The following is a 23,765-nucleotide window of genomic DNA, read 5'->3' as shown; positions in this document are numbered from 1 at the left end:
CACACACACACACACACACACACACACACACACCCTGTGCCAAGGTTATCCAAACTTTGCACAGGAAAAACTGAATCCTGCAATCTTTATAAATTAGGCAAATTAAGCAAATTTTCATATTTGTTATCATGCATAATTTATTCTGCTTCTCCTAGCTATAGGGAGGCATGAGGAGCTATGCAGGGCACTGAAACCTCTTCTCCATCTCTCTCTCTCTCTCTCTCTCTCTCTCTCTCTCTCTCTCTCTAACACACACACACACACACACACACACACAGTATCACTGAGCCATTCTTCACAGCCACAGGAACTATCTAGGAGGGATGGGGAACCTGCGGCTCTCCAGGTATTGTTGTACTCTGTCTCCCAACGCCCCCAACCAACAAAGCCGATAGTCAAAGGATGACAGGAGTTGTTATCCAACAACAGGTTCTCTACCCTTAAACAAATGAAAACGGGGGTTCTTGTACCCCGTCCTGCATTTGGTGCCTCTTCTGTGCTTGCACAGAACTGCAGAATAAATAGAGCGCTGGCCACAGACACAACACCATCAAGAGACACGCTAAATATTAAGTGTAGTAATTGTTTTAGAAGCCACGGTTGGAGCACACAGTTGACAGTGGATAAACTAAGTGGGGAGGGACATTCCAGCTTTCCTGCCCAAACACAAATTTTAAACTCTTAAAGGGGAGAAGCTGCTCTCTGGGGAAAGGAATCAGAAGTAGAAAAACAGCAAGCAGAGAAAACGCTTCGACTCCACACACCTACACACACCATGTCTCCACTATCAGGTCATGCAATATGGAAGTGACTTACAAAACAGAAAAAGAGGTTTTGGACTAGAGTTAGAAACAGAAAAGACCAAGGGCCTATATACACTAGGGTTTTTCTTTCTTGAAGTCAGTAAGCAACAGAATTAGGACATACATCTCATAGACATTGCAATTTGTTTTGAGCACATTGACTAAAGTGAGCACTAGCAAATCTGATGTGCTTGCATGGCAAAATAAAGAATCTGGGTGCAACAGAGTGACAAGTTCTGCCGTGCAAACAAGCCCCATTGAATCGGATGGCACTGCTCTTTACGCAGATCCCATTCAATTTGATGGCACTTGGGCAGGAGGTCTTGTGCCCTTGATGTAACTGAAACACACAAGTCCTGTACTCCTTCACCGACACGGCTTGGTCCAATATACAAGCCGTCACCGATCAATTTAGCAGCTCCAACGGGCAGTGTGAAGAGGCGATGTTCGCCAGATAGATTGTCTAGTAAAATCATTATCTTCTCTGCCCACAGGACACACATTGTACTTCAAAATCACATTGCCGACGGGAAGTCGTCCAGTTCAGCTAATCATCTACAAGGGCATTTCCCCCAATGCAGTCGAAGAAGGAATGTCAGAGCAACTTACGCCCAAGAGATACGTGTGGCAGCAAATGTTCAGAGTCCAGTTCTGCTGCCAGTCCTGAGGCAAATCTCTATCCTGCCAGATGTTGCTTTCTGTGGGGCTGATAGATACTGAACAGGACTCAAGCCTTTAAAAACCTGATCTGGTATAACATTTATATTATGACGGCATAGCTCTCCCCTTCTCCTCTTCTGAGTAATGTCATAATGTGGCAGTTCTTAGCGTCTGGTGAAGCTAATTCTTTACCTTCAAGCTTTGTACTCAAGCCTGTGAGGTACAGGTAAATACTCAAAAGATTTCTGACCCTTTGGATTTTCCACAATAGTCCCTTCCCTCCAAGGAAAAGCTAAACATCAAGGCCTTTTTAATTTAGAAAAGAAAAGATGGCTGAGGATGGGGAACGTGTGTCTATGAAATTATAAATGGCCAGGGGCTGCCTCACTACTCGCTCTGCTCCCCAACCCCCTACCATTCACACTGCATTAACTCTCCAGAGCTTCCCCTTCCCACTGTATGTGAAGTGTAGGTGAGTTCCCACAAGGCAAAACACAGTGATAACAGCAAGAACCTTTATTGAACTAACAGAACTGGACAACGGGCTGCTGATATACATTCCTGAAAGCCCGGGCCACTCCCACTCCCAACATGATTGGCTGTCTAAACTTCCAAGCTGCGAATCACAAGTCCAAGGGCCAATGGCAGAGGCCCAAATCCTGAAATATTCTGTGATTTCACATCAAGTATCGAATCAGAACACAGGAGCTGAGAATCCTTAGTCCAGACTCAAGCTCAGGCAAACGCAGAGCACTGAATACATAACGGTGTGCAACTGCTAAGCTTGCTTTTCACCATCCCAGACCCCTTTCTGAAACCACCTCTCTCTTCTGTTCTGCTGCCCTGCTTTGCACCCCATGCCCGTGCCTCCTCGCCCCCAACACCTTTTGTGCAACCCTCCCTTGCACACAAACCACCCTTCATGGTAACGTTCTGCATCCGGGGCCGGCTCACCCATGAGGCAAGGTGAGGCAACTGCCTCGGGTGGCAAGATCCATAGGGGCAGCAGATCCTGCCTCCAAGGAATGCATCACCTGCTGCTTCTGTGGCAGCAGCACACGCCTTGAAGTCCAGATCTGCCTTTCTGCCTTGTCCCTGATGCAGATCTTCGCTCACTCCTCCTTCCCGTCTGTCTGTGTGTGTGTGTGTGTGTGTCATTTTGTGGTTCGCCTCAGGTAACAAAATGTCTTGGGCTGGCCCTGCCTGCATCTTCCTCCTCCCACACAGCGCAGCTACAAAGCACCCATTTCACTTTCCACCCAGCTATGAAGCCACCAATCTTTCCTGTTCTGCAGCAGCTCTCGTGCCCCTGCTCTCATCTTCAACCACATTCCCATGCCTCCTGCTTCCTCTCTTTTTGCAACCCCCTCCTCCTGCTCATTGTTCTCAACTCTCCTTTGCACACTGACCAGCCACATTTCCAGGCCTCCTCCCATTCTGAAGCCCCCTTTGCACACCCACACTCCATGCTCTTAAGAGCAAGCCTGCCAGTTAGCGCCTTCAGTAAGAGAAGGTAAAGTCACTCTGTTGAATCTGGAACTTCATGCTGAAGGCAACATAAGGTATTGCGTGAAGGGTCGGTAGAACGTCTGAGGGCTCCACATCGTTTATCCACATCCCCATGAGGCTGCTGAGGAATAGGAGAGAGAGACTAGTGAGTACAGCGAGAAGGGAGTGACACTAACAAGAAAAAAGTAGCTGTTGTAAACAACAGCAGAGGTTTGAAAAAAGCAGGGATGGAGCACACTGAGAAGCACATGGATACCCTGATATGTACTAGGGCTGGGCGAAATCTGGTTTTCAGCATCGTGATATACCACCGGCTAAACATCACAATATACTGATATATCACAATGTCTGAAATAAGGATGGGGCTGGCTTCACGGTTTTGCTTGCATCATGATTTTTGTATAACACACACACACACACACAAACACACACACACACACACACACACACACACGATTCACAATATATTGCCAGGTCAAAAATTATGAAACCAATACCATGATATGGATTTGAAACTAATTTTGGGTGATATATCACCCCGCCCTAACACTCATCACGATTCACTATAGTCAAAAATTATGAAACCAGTATGACGATATATTGATATATCGCCCAGCCCTAATAGGTACCCGGCTGAAGTCAAGCAGATCTGACAGGCAGATCTATCAGGACGGTGTTCTCGTTCATCTCAGTGGAGTGTGTACATGAGAAGCTCCTGGTGAGTTATATAAGTGTGTCAGGGGCGCAGACCTGCCCCCGACAATGACGGAGCCCAGCGCCGCATGACATCATATGCACTTAATGTGCAATTGGGGGGGGCACAAGATCCCCATTGCCCCCTGGCGGCAGCAGGGGCTGGAGGGCACAGAGAGCAAAGATCACCTTCTGGGCCCCAACCAGTGCTCTGCCGGTGGCTGTGGGGAATACAGAGGGCATGTTCCTGACAGTAAGAGCTGTTCGACAGTGGAATTTGCTGCCAAGGAGTGTGGTGGAGTCTCCTTCTTTGGAGGTCTTTAAGCAGAGGCTTGACAACCATATGTCAGGAGTGCTCTGATGGTGTTTCCTGCTTGGCAGGGGGTTGGACTCGATGGCCCTTGTGGTCTCTTCCAACTCTATCATTCTATGATTCTATGTTTGCAAGTGGGAGGGCGATCTGTTTGGTGGGCCCTCAATACAGTGGTAACTCCGGTTAAGAACTAAATTCGTTCTGGAGGTCCGTTCTTAACCTGAAACTGTTCTTAACCTGAGGTACCACTTTAGCTAATGGGGCCTCCCGCTGCTGCAGCGCCGTCATGGTGCGATTTCTGTTCTCATCCTGAAGAAAAGTTCTTAACCCGAGGTACTATTTCTGGGTTAGCGGAGTCTGTAATCTGAAGTGTCTGTAACCTGAGGTACCACTGTATTGGGGGGGGGGAGTTCAGCCCCCTGCCCACAAATATTGAGGGGGGCAAAGCCCCTTCTGCCCCTATAGTTGGCATCCCTGGTGTGTGTGGTGGTGGTGGGCAATAAATTGGGCGATAAATATCAGCCCCCCCGCTGTGCGGCATGTCCTCCAGATTCTTTGTAATGTCCTTTCCTGAAATTATGGCTTCCTACCACCTTTCATCCTTGTACTGCTGCAACTTTAGAACAGAACACCTTATCAGATACTTCTGATATCAACTGCAATACCTCACAGGGAACATAGCTGGCAAGCCAATGTGGCTCACCGCACATTTAATCATTTATTTATTTTTACATTTGCTCCCGTTCAATTTTCACGCTGCTCTTATTATTTATCTATTATATTTGCATCCCACAAGGCACTTAACAGCTGTATAGAGTGTAGAGCTCTGTCTGCCTTTGAGAATTGAGAAAGATAAAACTAAGAAGGAAAGCCATGCGAGTTACACTGAGCTCGGAGACAGCGACTCTCCGAAAAGCCACTCTGTAAGCTCTGCTCTGTAAGCAGGGATGAACTGCCATGGCCCTGTTCTATCCACTATTTCACCCTTGTTATCTGTACAAAAACATGTGTGTTAGTGTTGGTGGAGTGCAATGTGAGGACCAAATCTAGGAAGACTACAGCATTTAAGAAATTTGCTTTCAGGAGTTCATGTTCAAAATGACTCATTTGCCAGAGGTTTGGAGGGAATAGCTGTGGAAAGATGGAAGGGTGTACTCCCTGATTATCTAGGACCTGCTAAGGGAAATTCTTCATGCCTGTACCAGTAATTCTTGTGTCCTTACAAACCACCTCTACGTATTTGGCAAGACTGATTTAGATGACTGTTATGTACTGAGTTGAATAGGATCCAAAAAGCAGCAGTCTGATTGGTCCTAGAACAATAGGATTCAGAATGCAGCAGTCTGATTGGTCCACAGGAGCCACCCAATCCAGCTCCAGGTGGAAGTGAATCTGCAACCTGATTGGTCTACAGGAGAATCCTGGAACTGGCCAGTCACGTGGGGCCCATTGTGTAAATAATGTATATAAAGCAGACATTCTGTTTTTTGTTTTGTTTTGTTTTTTATAAAATTTTTATTGGTTTTTCAACATTTATATAAACACATACAATACACAATACAAACAAACAAACAAACACATAAACACACAAGTATAATTTCAACTCTTTTCCCCCCCGTAAACCTTACTTCACCGACTTCCCCGTACCTCCCCTTTCTGCATCCCTATTTCCAAATTTATTTCAGCAAATCCTCCCCCTTACATTTATCTAATTTCCCCTTGTTCTTCTCTTTTACTTGATCTTTTACAGCTGTAATCCCCTTTTTTCTATAACCTCAACATTTTAACACTCATTAATTTTACAATATTTCTTGAGATAAATTTTGAATTTCTTCCAATCTTCTTCCGCCGTCTCTTTCCTTTGGTCTCGGATTCTGCCAGTCATTTCAGCCAGTCCCATGTAGTCTATCTATAAAGCAGACAGTCTGGGGGAACTTCCATTCCCCCTCACCACTATGAGCTGAATAAAGAGCATGAAATCCACACTTGACTCCGAGTATATTTCAATGGCAAACAATGAATGGGGATAAGCATCCCATACAAACACTCTGCTAGCATACAAACACAATAAATGTAACATATTAGTCTAGCCTTCTGCAAATATAAATGCATTTGATCACTGACCTCAGCATACATTTGATGCTCTTTTTTATGATAGCACATGCCACAGTAAGACCGCATCCTATGCACGTCAACTTGAGAAAGCCATTTCCCAATCCTGGGGAGATGTTGCGGGCTGGAAGCAAGCCCTCCCCACATACACAGGGTGGGATTGCCCCTGCCCCATTGGATGGTCCTTAGCCATGTCATCCCCAGACTGTCCAATCCACCCCTTTTCTCCCTGCTCGGTCACTTCTCCCACCTTAGATTAGGCTCTTTATTTCTTGACCTTGCTATGGACCTCGGTTGGTCACCTCGGTTGTCCAAGGGGCCTGGTAGGAATTTTTCCCCACTTGGCAAATTGGCACCAGCCATTTGGTTTTTCACCTAAAGGTAAAGGTAAAGGGACCCCTGACCATTAGGTCCAGTCGTGACCGACTCTGGGGTTGCGGTGTTCATCTCGCTTTATTGGCCAAGGGAGCCGGCGTACAGCTTCCGGGTAATGTGGCCAGCATGACTAAGCCGCTCTGGCGAACCAGAGCAGCTCACGGAAACACCATTTACCTTCCCACCAGAGTGGTACCTATTTATCTACTTGCACTTGACGTGCTTTCAAACTGCTAAGTGGGCAGGAGCAGGGACCAAGCAATGAGATAATAGATCATAGGTACGTATCACTATAAAGTCCTTCAAAGGCCATCACCTACTCCTCCTAATTCAAGGGTATTCCGTTAAAGGAATCCAGGGGGCATGGTCTCTGTCCGAAGCCCCAGATGGGGGCTAGGCCCATGGCACGACCCCTAGTGGTGACCCTGGGGGAGTTCCTAGTTGATGTGCATCAGCAGGGCTCCCCCTACTGGTGGTTAACCCTTCCAAGACTCCTGCAGACGGCAGGAGTCAGATATAGTCATGTGGTTTCCAGTGCCTAAGCCAATACCACTCACATTCTGTAACCAATAAAGTTGTGGCCTTTTTCGCTCATTAACCTAAAATCCTGCTTTGTGTGTCTTTGTTCCACTTCCAGGGGGTGGGGGTGGGGGGTTTGGGACCTTGCCACACAACTCAATTCCAAGCAAACATGCATACGGTTTGGCTGTACGTGTGATAGGCTGGAGGCAGCCAATAATTCTTAAGAGAGCTGAAACCGATTTGAAAGACGGACCGGCCCCCGTTCTGTGCGGATGCGTTGATTTCACCCCACTGCCGTCTGCAGGCAAACAGGTTTTGCAGTGGGTTCATTGCAATGGGAAAATCTGCAAAACCTGTTTGCCAAATGCAAACATTGGCTGAGTGTGCCCATTAATCCCTCTTTCAAACCACTCTCTGAAAAAACTGTCTCTCCAGACTGTTAGTTTACAAAGGATAGGTGCAGGCAGCAGTTTGAAAGAGGGGCTGCAACTCCTGGTGGGTATACTCATGCCACTTCTGATTATCCACTCTGATCAAATATGCTTTGCAGGTTTTAGATTGTTTAGGGTTGCCATACATCTGGGATTTCCTGGACACATACCGTATTTTTCGCTCTATAACACGCACCCGACCATAACACGCACGTAGTTTTTAGAGGAGGAAAATCCGTAGGCATGCCACCCGTAGGCATTTCCTCCATAACACGCACAGACATTTCCCCTTACTTTCTAGGAGGAAAAAAGTGAGTGTTATGGTGCAAAAAATACGGTATGTGGAATACTGCAGTCAGAAATCGTTAAAATGTGGCAGCCCAGATCAGCAATGCTGTTTTTGCCAATTTTCCTTAAAAATAGCTCAAACACCCCCCCCCCTCTCTCTCTGTCTCTGTCTCTTTTTGCAATTTTGCTTAAAAACTCTCAACAACTTTTCTGTCCGGATTTTCACTGTTTGAAATATGGCAACCCTAGGATTGTTAAAACCTGCAAAACCTGTTTGACCGGAGTGATAGGGCTGGGTTGTTGGGTTTCTTACAAAATTATGCATGTACCTCATAGAAAAGGAAGTCTCCTTCAAAGTGCTTTAAACACTCGTAAAATATAGTTGTCTCCCTTAAATTGCTTTGTGCTGTTAGAATCTATGCTGGAAAGACAATTGCATGCAACACAAATTTACAGCAGGATGTACAAAAATGGCAAGACATTTTCCTGTAAGATTGTGCACGCCTTTGCCCCTCTACCTTACTGTATCTCACTTTCACTTTCTTCCAAACTACCACCCGCTTTCACTCATCTGCTAGTCCTTTAAGTTTGATCACGCAGGCCCAAAATGCTAGGAATCCAGTCTAGGTCAACATCCCCATTCCCTCCCTTCAGGTTTGTAAATTACAAAGCAAATAATTTATTAACTCTTTCACCTTTTTATATTATATGGTTAAGCCCCTGTCCTTACATGCCTCTGCCCTCTAGTGGAACGCACACGGCCAAATGCTTTCTGCAGTTCCATCCTCTTATTTCCTTACCTGTTGAAGGGATCACATTTTGAAGAGAGGAGTCTGAGACAGGAAATAAAATGGAGTTTTATGCAATGGTCTCTCAACTACAGTTCCCAGAATGCTCTTTGTTATTATCCTTTGTGAAGCTGAGCAAGCTCAGCCAACTTGCCCACTGTCTTGCCTTAGTCCAAGGATGAGAGTCCATAGTGGCTCTCGTTCCAGGACTCTGTGGAACCATTTGATTCCTGGAACTCAGGACCTGGAGCATATGAAAGAATAGCATTTTTTTTTAAAAAAATAAATCTTGCAAATTTCACACTATGGGCCCTATTACAGTAGGAATTAAACTGATGGCTGCTTACCCTCTGCTAGTACTGTATACATCCAGCATCCCTCTTCCACAACAAGCCGGGATAACTGCATGAACATCTCCCTTCATTGCACATTGGTGAAGATTATTCTCCAGCAGCTTTATGTACCCATTCAGCAACATTTACATTTGCCTTCTGGATATAGGGTGCTTCCAGACAGGGGCTTAATTTGCAAATGGATCGCTAAGATGCCACAAGTGGGATAATTGCCACAGGTTTATTTTACTTCGTGGGATTACTTCTGGAAAGGCTAAATCTTGAATAAAATTGGAGGTGTTGGTGGCAGGATATGGGTTGCATACCCTCCAACATTTCTCCAATGAATATAGGGATGTGCGTATAATAATAATAATACAGTGGTACCTCGGGTTACATACGCTTCAGGTTACATACGCCTCAGGTTACAGACTCTGCTAACCCAGAAATAGTGCTTCAGGTTAAGAACTTTGCTTCAGGATGAGAACAGAAATTGTGCTCCAGCAGCGCGGCGGCGGCAGAAGGCCCCATTAGCTAAAGTGGTGCTTCAGGTTAAGAACAGTTTCAGGTTAAGAATGGACCTTCGGAACGAATTAAGTACTTAACCCGAGGTACCACTGTAATAATAATAATAATAATAATAATAATAATAATAATAATAATAATAATAATACCTTGCCCATCTGACTGGGCTGCCCCAGCACTGAGGCTTCCAACATACCGGTATATGAAAACATAATAAAGCATTAAAAAAAATTCCCCATACAGGGCTGCCTTCAGATGTCTTCTAAAGGTTGTATATTGAAATAACAAAAATTAAGGTTTTATAGATATATATAATAAATGTTCATAAATGTACCAACCAAGCACATACATAGATATGTGGACCACATGTCTGGAGCAGCACAGGAAGACCGTCCTGAAACCATTTTGACTCCCAAACTGACCAAATGTTTTCTCTGCAAGGAGAGAGGGGGTGAGGGAACCTTCCCATTGTCTTGGGAATTGGGTAATCACCATCTCAAAGGAATGGCCAGACTACCAGGAAAGACAATCAGATACAGCATTATCAGATAACCTGGCAGACAGGAAAAACAACAACATTCAAATTTCTGTTGTAGACCACCTTTTCTGTGATGTATGTATGATGTATGGAGGGGTGGTCTTGAGCTCCAGGGCGGGCAAATTAAAATGTCTATATAAGAGCAGGCACACCTTTGTTCTGGGTCTTCCTCCTTCTCCTGCATGTGAGGGGAACACCCTGTTGCAACAGATCAATAAAGATTAGGCTTACTAGCTGCTTTGCTTCTCAATATTCTCTGGTTGGCCTCTGTTATTTTCTCCTACCGATGGAGAACCTACAAAGGACTCTATAAGGGCTCTTGTGTCCCCCATATGGGAATAAGGGCAGATTCTGTTTACAACAATAGTTACTAGTCTCCTTGGCTTGTGGGTTGCAGAACTCCATACCCTCCAACATTTCTCCAGTGAAAATGGGGATGTCCTAAGGAAAAGAAGGATATTCCAGGATCACATCAGAAACCTGTGAATCCGGGACTGTCCCTGGAAAATAGGGACACCTGGAGGGTCTGCTGTCTCCTGGTCAAAAGTCATTTATTTCTGTATTGGGAATAAACCGCTCTTCTCTCCGATAAAACAGAGCTTAATTTGGCACAGGTTTAACTAGAAACATAGCCACAGAACCCACTTTCAATGCCAGGGCTTGGCCAAGAACCTCGTGTTTTGAGTCCAAGACCTCGCCGTGTAAGCAACCCATGCCTCTGTGTTCTCTTTTCGGACACAAGGCGGAAACGTTGGCCCCTTTATGATTGGCAAAAAAGTATAAGGCAGCTGAATTGGTCGGACCAGGCATAAATACAGAAAGTGTGACTTTATTCCTTCACCTGGTCAGTATGGCAGAATGTCTGCTGCAGCTCAACTGTAGGGCTCTACCTGCCCGAAGATCAGCGTTCGGAGGCCAGAGGTGGCCAGATGTAATTCCTCTCACACAGGCAATTGGTGATGTAAAAGCTGAGCACTCGCCACTTGCGCAATGCTGTGCATGTGGCTCCAAATCAAACTCGGATGACCAATGGATACAGCCCTAGCGTACTGGAGACACCATTTTATGCAGCCAGCACCTTGTATGCACACAAGTCCTGATGTCGCAGGGGATCCACACATACATTTTTGTTGCTAGTTTGGGATGAATACATTCTATATATCGAGATGGGGAAGGAGGAGGTGTCTAAACTGCAAGATTTGTAATAATCAGGGGAAGTATATTTGTGTGAGAGGTTTGAAATATATTACAATATCACAGACGCTTTTTTATACAAAAAAGCTATTTTGTGGCATTTATCACCAATAAATAAAACATATCACAGTATGTTCCCTGCAACAGATCCATGATAAGTTAGTGGATAATGCGTTGGTTGTGGTTGGAATTGGCTGAAAATAAATCTGTCCCCTCCAGTTAATGAATGACTTATTAAATTCAGTACTTTGTCACCTTGTCTCAGTTGCTGTCCCTATTTCCCAAAAATCCATCACTGTTAATGTTGGGATGGGAGGAACAGAATTAGTTGTTGTTTTTTTGAGGAAAAAAAAGCAAATTCAAAGAATGAGAAGGATTTTCTTAGAAACTCCTCAAACACCATGCAATTGATTGCAGCTGTATAAAATAGGCAGGGTTGTGGGTGGTAGAATTATGGGATGGGAAGGTCAGGGGCCACACAGCCCAGCAGAAATGGACCCTTTCTTCTTAGTGTCTATCTGAGAGCAGTACATGTGAAAAGGATCTAGGAGTCTTGGTTGACCATAAACTTGACATGAGCCAACAGTGTGACGCGGCAGCTAAAAAAGCCAATGCAATTCTGGGCTGCATCAATAGGAATATAGCATCTAGATCAAGGGAAGTAATAGTGCCACTGTATTCTGCTCTGGTCAGACCTCACCTAGAGTACTGTGTCCAGTTCTGGGCACCACAATTCAAGAAGGACACTGACAAACTGGAACGTGTCCAGAGGAGGGCAACCAAAATGGTCAAAGGCCTGGAAACGATGCCTTATGAGGAACGGCTAAGGGAGCTGGGCATGTTTAGCCTGGAGAAGAGGAGGTTAAGGGGTGATATGATAGCCATGTTCAAATATATAAAAGGATGTCACATAGAGGAGGGAGAAAGGTTGTTTTCTGCTGCTCCAGAGAAGCGGACACGGAGCAATGGATCCAAACTACAAGAAAGAAGATTCCACCTAAACATTAGGAAGAACTTCCTGACAGTAAGAGCTGTTCGACAGTGGAATTTGCTGCCAAGGAGTGTGGTGGAGTCTCCTACTTTGGAGGTCTTTAAGCAGAGGCTTGACAACCATATGTCAGGAGTGCTCTGATGGTGTTTCCTGCTTGGCAGGGGGTTGGACTCGATGGCCCTTGTGGTCTCTTCCAACTCTATGATTCTATGATTCTATGATTCTTTCTCCTTACCAGGGACTCGGCTACATTAGTCAAGAAACAGTGTTTTGAATGCGTTATAAACGTGCAACACCAGATGGCGCCAGAGAGCAAAATAAATTTCTAACCGTTTTTCATAGTGGTTCCCCCCCCCCCCTTTTGTTATGATGATTTAATTTCTAACTTATTTATAGGGTATGAGCTGCAACTTCCGGCACTAGCCCCCTTTTCTGGCTCTCCAGGGGAAGGAATAACATCTGAGAATAAAAGGCCAGAGTCAAGGGGGCAGAATATTTTCTCCTTGACACGATGAGAACTTCTGCTTGTTCTGCCTGCTCCCCCTCCTTCAAATAATAATAAAATCTGGCTCCATCCCTGACGCATCCATCTACCCTTGGCTAGTGAGGTGTGCTGTGGTCTGTACTATGCCCAACTCAGGCCAGAAGTGGCTCACCAGGTGTGGTGATGCTGGTACCCTAGCTTCCTGGCAGGTGGGTTGCTGCTACTTGCAAGGAGAAAGAGGGGTGAGATGCCAGGGAGGTCAGCGCGGTGCAAATACCTTGTGAGGAATGGCAGATAGAGTCCGCTGGTGCCTTTGCACCATGCCAACTTCCTTATCGCTTTGCCTTACCTTCTTCCAGTAATCAAAAGCAACCACCCTAACTGGAAGTCAGCATAGCAGCTGCCCCACCCAGGGAAGCCTCCTCTCTGATCCAACAATCCAACCTCTGAATGGTCAGGCGCTATCTTTCAGATTCCCGATTCTGCTACTTAAGTCTGAGCCTCAGCACACCTGCAAATCCGAGTCCCCTCCCCTTGCACAGAGCTCGTCCACTTTCCATCTTCCAGAAGAGAAAGCAAAAAGACATTGAGGCAGAGGCACGATACTCAGGTGTGAAACAGAATTTAATTTTGAGGGTTGGTCTGTTGGTTGATTTTCTCGTGTGTCTGGGGGTAGGGGGTTCTCCGCTTGCTCAGTTGAGGGTGAAACTTCTGGAGGTCGAAGCAGAAGTGATAGGAGAGCAAGGTGGGGAACAGGTGATGGGGAAAGGAGCGCCGTGTGACCGAACAACCAGAAAGAGAGAGAGAGCGGTCTGAGCAAGATGCTGATCACAACAACACGCCCACAATACACTGACCCACAACACCCCACAAAGCATGGCATAAGGACCCAGTGTATTGCAGCAGCACAGGTTGCCTTGGTGTCACCCGAAAACACAAACCAAAAGTACTTTCAGATCAGTCGCAGGTGTAGGTATGGCACCACACAGACAAACACACACACACCCCGCCCGAAACAAAAAGAGAAAACAAAACTTGAAGGCTGGCAGGGACAGGCTAGAACATACAGAAATCTGCTGTTGACAGTAAGCGCTACAAAGGTTTTAAACACTGTCATAATCCAGGAGTAAAACACAGACTCCCAGCGGCAACGAAGGAGGGGGAACACAGGGCGAACTTCAGCCACGCGCACCCTCGCCACACATCCTGGCAAACATGCTCACAGCACTTGACACCGGGGTGCAACGATGATTCAAGCAGGCCCAGAGAGAAGACACTGCGCAGCACACGCAAAGCTGGCTTGGAGCACCGCAGAGGGAAGCTTCATTCTCCACACGCCTTGGGGGGGCGGCGGCTCCAGTGAGAGGCCAGAGGAGGTAGCTGGAATGGGGAGAGGAGACAGAGGAGCCGGGGAAATGGAGGGTGTGGTCTAAAGGGGCACTCAGAGTCTGTGCACTGGGAGGTCAGCAGGCAAGCCAGAGTGTGCCCAGGGCAGGGCTTATAGGACGCTCGGGTTACGGAAGTTGTGCCCGGCAAAGTGGGCTTCGTCGCCAAGCTCTTCCTCAATCCTGTGGGAGGCAGAGAGAAAGGCAGGCCGTTATATTCACACCAGAGGCCCTGCTTCACAGAGCGGACGTAAACCAGAGACGGTTAGGTTCTGCTGAAATTAAAGCACAGAAGTCAATTACCGTATTTTTTGCTCTATAAGACTCACTTTTTCCCTCCTAAAAAGTAAGGGGAAATGTGTGTGCATCTTATGGAGCGAATGCAGGCTGCGCAGCTATCCCAGAAGCCAGAACAGCAAGAGGGATTGCTGCTTTCGCTGCGCAGTGATCCCTCTTGCTGTTCTGGCTTCTGAGATTCAGAATATTTTTTTTCTTGTTTTCCTCCTCCAAAAACTAGTTGCGTCTTATGGTCTGGTGCGTCTTATAGAGTGAAAAATACGGTATGTTAAAGGCCCCCCGCTGTACAAGCTACAGGTTGGGAAGGCCCTAGCAGGCGCATCTTATCCATAGACGTTAGTGGCGCAGGGCACCAGGGCGCCAGATTTTGGAGGGCGCCACAAGCTGAGTGTCCGGGAAGGAGAGTCAGGCCACGCTCCCTTCCCCATTCTGGTGCAGCCCCCTCCTCTCCTCTCAGCCACCCATCAGAGCATGCTGCGTCCAGCTCAGGGAAGCCCCTTTGCGTCCCCTCCTGCTGGGGCTGCCTGGGCGCCTGGCAGGTGCAATTGCGGGGCGGGCGAAGGGCGCGGCAGGCGTGTCTCTCCTGCCCCTCTCTGGCCGCGGTGCTGCCTGTGCACCTCTCTGCGGAGTCTGGGAACGGAGCAGGGAAGCGTCCTGTGCAATCCCAGTGCTGAGCAAGGATGGGACAGCCAGCGAGCCACCAGATCTGCTTGCTGGCCTTCCTGTTGTGTGGACTTCCCTGGACGGGGGTAGGTAAGGGGTGCCGGGCGCTTAGAGGGAGGCTTCGCGGGAGGCCGTCTGGGCTGCGATCCGGGCACCTCTTACTTACGTGCAGCACTGAGCGTGCGCTGGACCACACAATGTAAACAAGCTGAACCGAAGTGTCCCCCCCCCCCTTAAAAAAGGTTGATAACTCTGGGAAACGGGGGGCGGGGCGGGGGGGGACGCCAGAGAGATATTTGCACCACGGTGCCAGATATGCTTAAGACGGCCCTGGGCCCCAGTTAGAATCTGGCTTTTTCCATGAAGTCACTTTTTGGCCTTTGGCAAGCTCCTATTCTCTCAACTTCATCCGAAATGTGGGATAACACTTGGTTCCAGTAGGGATTACTCAGTGCTTTTCTTCAAGAAAAAACCTCACCATGAAGTTGTGGGGCACCAGCTAGAGGGCGGGGCAAGGGATCTTGGGCCCTCAAAAGAAATTTCCAGTAGGGGGCCAGGCCCCCTTCATATTCCCCACGCCGTGTGCGCGCACATGATGTGCAACATGGCCACGTCACTCGCGCATGACAAGCCAGCATGTGGCCCGGTATGCAGCGGCGTAGTGTGAGTTGTCAGCACCCGGGGCAACGCAAGTAATTTGCGCCCCCTAACCCGGGGCAAGGCAAGTAATTTGCGCCCCCCCAACCCCTAACCTGCGAGTTGCCGCTGGCGCTGCCGCGCAAACAACGCTGCTTGCCCGGAGGAGGATGGAGGCAGAAGCAGCCGCCGCCTGTGGCTGGGCCGAGCGGATGGCGGCGGCGGCAGGGTGCAGAGGCTGCCCGTGCCCGGCCAGGCGTCGGTGGCGGCGTCGGCGCTGCTGCAGCGGCTGCTCCTCCTGCGAGCAGTGAGCGGAGCGCAGCCACAGCGACGGCGGGGGGCGCGCGCGCTAGGGCGCAAGGCTGGCGGTGGCGGCGGGGAGCCCGGCGGAGGAAGGAACTTGTCCCTTCCCTCTGGACTCGCGCCCCCCCAGATGTTGCGCCCGGTGCGGTCGGCACCCCTGGCACCCCCCACGCTACGCCACTGCCGGTATGCATGTGTGATGTGAGCACATGGCGCATTGCTGGCTCCCTGAAAGGCAGGGGCAAGCTGGCCCCAGTGCTTTTCTTCTAGAAAATGCGGTGCTGGGACTGCGTATCCTTCAGCAACCCCAGAAGAAGAAGAAAGCACAGGTATTGCTAGAACAATGTATGGGAGTGTTTTGATAATGTTTCGTGATTTGATGGAAGGGAACGACATCTGCGTCTGGCAATGTTAATCTAATCTAGATAACCCCTCATGCCATTTTGATGCCAAAGGTATGTGCTGCTTTTTCAAATACTGTGTGTGGACAACTTTGCCTGGACTCCTCGGAGAATAATGGAAGTCTAAGATGCTCAAGGTTCTTGTTCAGGGCCGTGGAAAAGAAAACCCTTTTATGGACAGCTTTGGGGAGCCCATGCCTTACAGCAGGTATCTTCAGCCTTTTCAGACCCCGCATCCACTTTTAACCCCAGTATGCATTTGGGGACCCCATTCTTAATCTTCTACCATATATTTGCAAGGTAGAAAGCCAGTGTGTTAGAAACCAATGCTAGGGGCAGTTTAGTGATTTTTGCTGATTTAGATAGAGAAAGGCAAGTCATCCTTATACAGTCGTACCTTGGAAGTCGAACGGAACCCGTTCTGGAACGCCATTCGACTTCCGAAACATTCGGAAACCAAGGCGTGGCTTCCGATTGGCTGCAGGAAGCTCCTGCAACCAATTAGAAGCAGTGGAAGCCATGCTGGACGTTTGGGTTCCAAAGAACGTTTGCAAGCCTGAACACTCCCTTCCAGGTTTGCAGCATTCAGGAGCCAAAATGTTTGACTTGCAAGGCATTCAGCATCCAAGGTACGACTGTATAAACCAGGCGTAGACAAACTCTGCCCTCCTCATGTTTTGGGACTACAATTCTCATCATCCCTGGCCACTGGTCCTGTTAGCTAGGGATGATGGGAATTGCAGTCCCAAAATATCTGGAGGGCCAAGTTTGCCTATGCCTGGTATAAATTGACAGTGCGTCCCTCAATTTCCTGTGGCATTGCATGATAGAAGCTGAAAGAGATCTTAGACTTACATGCTGTTCCATCATTGTGTGTGTGATGGTCCACCTACACTCGTCTCCCCTAAGCTCTGCAATAGTGATTAGGTCCCAATAGCTGCCTGCATGCATTTGCCCATTGCACAGAGGCCGACTCCTGCTGGAAGGCAAACTGATAATATGCCAGCATTTCCCCTCTTGTTTCTTACCTCATTAACTGATTGTATTTCGCCAGTCGCTCGGACCTGCATGGCGCTCCCGTCTTTATCTGCAAAAGTCAATGTCAAGGCAACAATGTTTTATGGAGGGTCCACACCAGCATTACAAATGGGAACAGGCGCATTATGAGCAAAGGCATGGGTGCATAGCGGATATTTTAAATTGGCTTTTGCCTGTGCAGTTTGGCAACTCTTTACTTCTGGTAAATGAGCCCCCACAGCCGCTAGAGGACTGTGAAAATTTGTGTCCCAGTCTTTTTAGACTCGTCTACCCATGTACTATCTGAAACCAAATGGGTACATTGGCTGCCAGATATGAAATACCTTGGGATTACAGTGGAACCTTGGTTCTCAAACTTAATCCATTCCAGGAGTCCGTTTGACTTCCGAAATGTTCGAAAACCAAGGCACAGCTTCCAATTGGCTGCAGGAACTTCCTACAGTCAAGCAGAAACCGCGTCGGATGTTTGGCTTCTGAAAAAAGTTCCCAAACCAGAACACTTACTTCCGGGTTTTCAGCGTTTGGGAGCCGATTTGTTTGACAACTAAGCCATTCGAGGACCACGGAACCACTGTCTTTTCAACTCTCCTACCCCACTATTCTACAATGGGAAACTTGAATTATCTCTGGCTGTAGAAAGAGATTATGTCTCTACACTGACATGGTTGATCCAGCCTTCACCTGTTTCTTCTCCAGAGAACACCCAAGACATGTTTTCTCCCCACCCAGAACTTACCTGGCCGGTACAGAGTCCCACCACCAGATCCGCAATGAAGGTGTCTTCGGTCTCCCCTGATCGGTGACTCACCATCACCCCCCAGCCGTTTTCCTGGGCCAGTTTACAGCTGTGGAGGGAGACAAGGAACTCAGTGGATTTGCCTCAGTCCCAAGTCCCAACAGGTCTAATGTTCTTGGAAGGGAACACGACTGGGCACTAGTGGAACAGAGCGGTTTGGCTGGACTCACGCTTGGATGGCCTCGGTGACTGATCCAATCTGGTTGACTTTCAGCAGGAGGCAATTGCAGGCCTTGTCTTCCACAGCTCGCTCGATGCGTTTGGGGTTGGTTACAGTCAGGTCGTCCCCCACAATCTGAATCCCAACGTTTGCTGTGAACTTGGACCAGGCCTCCCAGTCATCCTGATCAAAAGGATCCTCGATCGACACCACTGCAGAGAGAAGGGGGAAACGAGAGTACATTTAACATGAATTTTGCTCTCTAACAAGAGCATTGATCCATAAAATGAAAGCAATAAACGATGTACTTGCAGTCACCCAATCAATCGGTACATGAACTGGGTTCCACAGTGTCATACACACAAAAAAAGAGCCACAAAAACAAAAACGCAAGATAAATACAGGGGTACCTCGGGTTACATACACTTCAGGTTCCAGACTCTGCTAACCCAGAAATAGTGCTTCAGGTTAAGAACTTTGCTTCAGGATGAGAACAGAAATTGTGCTCCAGCGGCGCAGCAGCAGCGCAAGGCCCCATTAGCTAAAGTGGTGCTTCAGGTTAAGAACAGTTTCAGGTTAAGAACGGACCTCTGGAACGAATTAAGTACTTAACCTGAGGTACCACTGTAGCAAAAACAGACAGACCTCAACGTAACACTCAAAACAGAAGTGTGGCACTCAAAACAGAAGTGTGGCACTCAAATTGGGAGCATAACACTAAAAACGGAGCACATTCAGCTTCTGAAAAATGTTCACAAACCGAAACACTTACTTCCGGGTTTGCAGTGTTTGGGTCCCAAGTTGTTTGAGTACCAAGGTGTTTGAGAACCAAGGTACCACTGTATTGCAGCAACCCATTGCTCCTGTTCCCATTCAGCAAAGAGCAAAAACTTCCACAATCTGGTACCCTGGTACTGAGGCTTTAGGCACGGTGGACTCACCTGGGTAATCCCTTACAAAGCTTTGGTACAGGTCACCCAGCTCATCAGCAGAGATGTAGCGGCTGGGGTCATCGGGGGATTTGAAGTCCAAGTCATATTTCCCGTCTCTGTAGAATTCCGATGCGGCCACATCCATGCCAATCACAATCTTGTCAGTGTAGCCAGCTTTCTCTATGGCTTCCTTGAGGAGTTCCAGAGCTGAGAGGTCAGAAAGGAGAGAAACTCGGATTTTGCAAGCATCTGCCATGTTTGAAAACTATCTTTTTAGGCTCTTCAGCTTCCAGACCAATTTGTGAAGTGGCCTGTTTATCAAGCATGTAAAGGTAAAGGTAAAGGTAAAGGGACCCCTGACCATTTAGTTCAGTCGTGACCGACTCTGGGTTTGCAGCACTCGTCTTGCTTTATTGGCCGAGGGAGCCGGCGTACAGCTTCCGGGTCATGTGGTCAGCATGACTAAGCCGCTTCTGGCAAACCAGAGCAGCGCACGGAAACGCCGTTTACCTTCCCGCCGGAGTGGTACCTATTTATCTACTTGCACTTTGACGTGCTTTCGAACTGCTAGGTGGGCAGGAGCAGGGACCGAGCAACGGGAGCTCACCCCGTCGCGGGGATTCGAACCGCCAACCTTCTGATCGGCAAGTCCTAGGCTCTGTGGTTTAACCCACAGCGCCACCTGCGTCCCCTATTATTATATATTATGTACCCTACAAGCATGAACCCTAATATATTTGCACAGAGCTTAGACAATAATGCCAGCTAGTAGTTGTTATCCCTCACTTTCTTGTGCAGTTTTCCATCACACTTTCCTTATTGGACTTCTGGCAATGTGGAAAGCGATAGGATATTTGCCCTAGAAGCTGTGGGGTAATCACAAAAGTGTGTGTGAATAAACAGCTAATCTGGAAGTATTTAACAGGATTGAAGTGGTTTGTGTTAAGTGGTTTACCTAATGTACGCATAAAAATACCAATAAAATCAGATGTTAGAAGCAGGTTGAAGCAAATATGCACAGTGAAGCCTTACGACCAAACAACACATTACATTAAACATAAATTTAACTGTTATGCTGCACACTGAATGATTTCTGCTGTTGTGCTTCTGACAATACATTCATAGCAGCTCAGCTTGCCCTGAGTAGTTCAGGAACCACATTCTGTACCAGCTGAACTGTCTTCAGGAGCCGTCCTCTGTATACTGTATTGCTATCATTTAATCTGAATTATGGTGCTGGAGGAGACTCTTGAGAGTCCCATGGACTGCAAAAAGATCAAACCTATCAATTCTTCAGGAAATCAGCCCTGAGTGCTCACTGGAAGGACAGATCCTGAAGCCGAGGCTCCAGTACTTTGGCCACCTCATGAGAAGAGAAGACTCCCTGGAAAAGACCCTGATGTTGGGAAAGATGGAGGCCACAAGAAGAAGGGAATGACAGAGGACGAGATGGTGGGACAGTGTTCTCGAAGGTACCAGCATGAGTTTGACCAAACTGCAGGAGGTAGTGGAAGACAGGGGTGCCTGGCGTGCTCTGGTCCAGGGGGTCACGAAGAGTCGGACACGACTAAACGACTAAACAACAACAATCTGGACGTCACTATGGCATGGCAAACATAGCAGCCAAGTGCCATGTGGGTAGGACTGGCAAAGACTCTGAGGACTTCCAGCGTATGACAACACACAATCAAGAGACTACTAGACCACATAGTACTGAATGCACAGACAAGGAACAAGGAAAGTGGTGGTGTGGCCCTGTGATGGGGAAGAGATGTAGCCAGTTATGGAGCCTTTAACAAGAGAGCGAGGAATCACTTCTTTTGCTATGCCTGTTGTGAAAAACTCCTTTTCTGACAAGGCAGCTTAGAGCCTTTTTAGAATCTCAGCAATCCCTCACAGAGAGGTGAACATCCCCCAGCCTAGGCCTTGGCTTTGGGAGAAACAGTGCTTTTCCCACCCCCACGATTTCCCCCCCAAGAAAAATAGGTGCTCACCATGAAGTTGTTACAGTTAAATCACTGGGGCAACCCAGTGCTGGTTTGACAACAGCCACATTCACCACCTGCGAAGGTGCTAAAAACTACAGCAAACTGTCTCACTTGCTGGTTTGGGGTCAAATAAATGTGCCCCCACCTCCTTTGTTCTCTTAGATTCAGGCAGATGTTGAGGGCAGCTCAGAAGGGCACAGTGTGGTTGGGGCAATGCTGCCAGATGGGTGGGGGTATTATTATTATTATTATTTTGGGCGTCCCTATTTTCATTGGAGAAATGTTGGAGGCTATGCAGTGCCTATGCCAAACCTCTGTTGTCAATAAAATTGTGGCCTGATTTGATCCTCAAGGACCGCCTCTTTCCATAGGAACCTACCCGGAGCCCGAGATCATCTTCTGAGGCCCTCCTTCATGTGCCTCCTCCTCGAGAGGTCTGGCGGGTGGCAACACAAGAACGGGGCCTTCTCTGCAGTGGCTCCCTGTCTATGGAATGCTCTCCCCAAGGAAGTTTGCTGGGCACCTTCATTATGCACCTTTAGGCACCAGGCAAAAACGTTCCTTTTTAACCAGGCCTTTGGCTGATCCGATTTATATCTTATGCCCTTTTAAACATGAGTTTTTTTGTGGAGGGGAGTATTGGGTTGCTGGTTTTATTTTTATTAGGTATTTTGTGATTTTATATCTTGATTTTATTCTGCGAACTGCCCTGAGGACCCCCCCCCCCGGGTATAGGGTGGCATATAAATTCAATTAATAATAATAATAATAATCCCATTCAAGCTGGGTTGTGTCATTCATTACTACTCGGTGGGAGAGGTGCAGGGAGTGCAGAGCCCGGCCATGCAAGTAATTCCACACTCTGTTCTTGTTCTCACCTTCACTGTTCTCCAGGATGTTAGGGGCAAAGCCTCCTTCGTCGCCCACATTGGTGGCATCTTTGCCATACTTGTCCTTGATCACACCCTTGAGATTGTGATAGACCTCGGCACCGATGCGCATGGCGTCCCGGAAGCTCTCAGCCCCAACTGGCAAGATCATGAACTCCTGCATGGCCAGCTTGTTCCCAGCGTGGGAGCCCCCGTTGATCACGTTGAAGGCCTGGGAGAGTTTGGGAAGAAGAAAGACATGAAACTCGCTTAGAGGACACCTACACGGTCAATTGACATGGTTCGTGTTAGTTTCTGTTTGCCACTGAGCAGCTGCTTAGAGTCACAAGGCTCTGTTTACATTCCAGAGACAGTCCAGGCTATTGGAAGTCTCACGGGAGAAGGGAGACAGATGTGACGTACAGTGGTGCCTTGCAAGACGAAAAGAATCCGTTCTGTGATTCTCTTCATCTAGCGGTTTTTTCGTCTTGCGAAGCAAGCCCATTGACGGATTAGCGGATTAGCGGCTTTTAGCGGCTTATTGGCTTATCGGATCAGCTGATAAGCGGCTTAGAAAAAGGGGGGGGAGGAGAAAAAAACCCGCAGGAACTCGCAAGACATTTTCGTCTTGGGAAGCAAGCCCATAGGAGATTCGTTTTACGAAGTACCTCCAAAACGGAAAACTCTTTCGTCTAGCGAGTTTTCCGTCTTGCGACGCATTCGTCTTGCGGGGCACCACTGAACTGGTTTCTCTGTTCCTTTGTTCCTTTGTTTCAGTTGCTCTCTGCTCTCACAGAGTGAGGATGTATTTTTCTGTCTGCATAGCTTAGAAATAAAGCATAGCATGTAGTCATAAATCTCATCACTTCTGCATGCTGTTTTGGATTCTCTGCTGAATGGGATGTGCCTGGAGCCTTATCAGAGGCTCAGGACGTCAATCACGTCGGGGGCGACTCGGCCGGAAGATGAGCTTTATCAGCTCGGTCGAACGAAGATCCCGACAGTTCGTGCGGGCCTTAACTTTCATGGCTTCCCACAAAATGCCCTGGAAGCCGAGGTTCCGTGAGGGTCCTGAGAAGGCCTTGTTAGCAACCCAAAGATTTTACATGGAACCAATCGCAAGGCTGCATTCCAATGTGAGGTTTATTGCATGAGCTTTACTGGCTATTCTGCTAGTGCTTCCAACCTGATTTCCAACATTCCCTTTACACTGCGCTAACTGTTGTGTTATGGGACTGTGGCTCTTTGAGGGATATTACATTATGTCGTGCTATTTCAAAAGGTGGAAAAGAACCGTATGCTCGGATAAATTTCCAGTTTCATTCTGTAAGTGGCAGCAGCACGATCAAGAAAAGTCCAAGCAAAGTTTGCACAGTTTCCAAGTTAGTGGTGCTGCAGATTGATTTCCTCTCCTGGAAACTACTGAAATGGAAATGAGTACTAAACTTCTGCTAGCTTCCACCAGATTTCCAGAAGTAGATAGAGAAAATGAAAAATTTCTTGTTTTTTTATTACATACTCTGAGCCACTTAATAGGTTAACGATTATCTAACTGATTGTTGTTCTCTGTTAGCTAACATGTGAGTGTTGTAACCTTAGGTCATGTGAGAGGTATTGGGTTGCAAATCTCCCTTTTTGAAAGGGAGTTGCCTTTAGACTTCGTCTCCCAAATGCCATGGAGTGAGGATGTGAATGAAGCTTTCCTGAAGGGAGCGTACACAGCCAGTGGCCAATGGAGG

At 47.6% G+C, this 23,765-nt stretch overlaps 1 protein-coding gene and 1 long non-coding RNA gene across 2 annotated transcripts in view; both read right to left on the bottom strand.

Moving 5' to 3' along the window:
* Window positions 1-2,022: 2,022 nt before the first annotated feature.
* On the bottom strand, window positions 2,023-8,822 carry LOC310696520. Its single transcript, XR_014520603.1, has 3 exons — window positions 8,507-8,822; window positions 8,036-8,127; window positions 2,023-3,093 (listed from the first exon to the last, which is right to left on the bottom strand). It is a non-coding gene; the product is annotated as an uncharacterized lncRNA (long non-coding RNA).
* A 4,342-nt stretch (window positions 8,823-13,164) lies between these two features.
* The window catches only part of ENO2 (enolase 2), a 28,738-nt gene continuing 18,137 nt past the window's right edge, over window positions 13,165-23,765 (bottom strand). Inside the window, exons 7-12 of the mRNA XM_083481874.1 lie at window positions 22,036-22,258; window positions 19,179-19,376; window positions 18,248-18,449; window positions 18,018-18,126; window positions 17,272-17,330; window positions 13,165-14,126 (exon numbers count right to left, since the gene is read on the bottom strand). Coding sequence (XP_083338000.1) covers window positions 14,057-14,126; window positions 17,272-17,330; window positions 18,018-18,126; window positions 18,248-18,449; window positions 19,179-19,376; window positions 22,036-22,258 — 861 coding nt within the window. The 3' untranslated portion in view covers window positions 13,165-14,056. The remainder of the gene's footprint in view (window positions 14,127-17,271; window positions 17,331-18,017; window positions 18,127-18,247; window positions 18,450-19,178; window positions 19,377-22,035; window positions 22,259-23,765) is intronic.

Source organism: Podarcis liolepis, assembly GCF_965112155.1.
Source record: "Podarcis liolepis genome assembly, chromosome: 17".
Taxonomy (NCBI): domain Eukaryota; kingdom Metazoa; phylum Chordata; class Lepidosauria; order Squamata; family Lacertidae; genus Podarcis; species Podarcis liolepis.
Note: the sequence above shows the minus strand (reverse complement) of the source record. Positions and strands in the feature narration are given on the sequence as shown.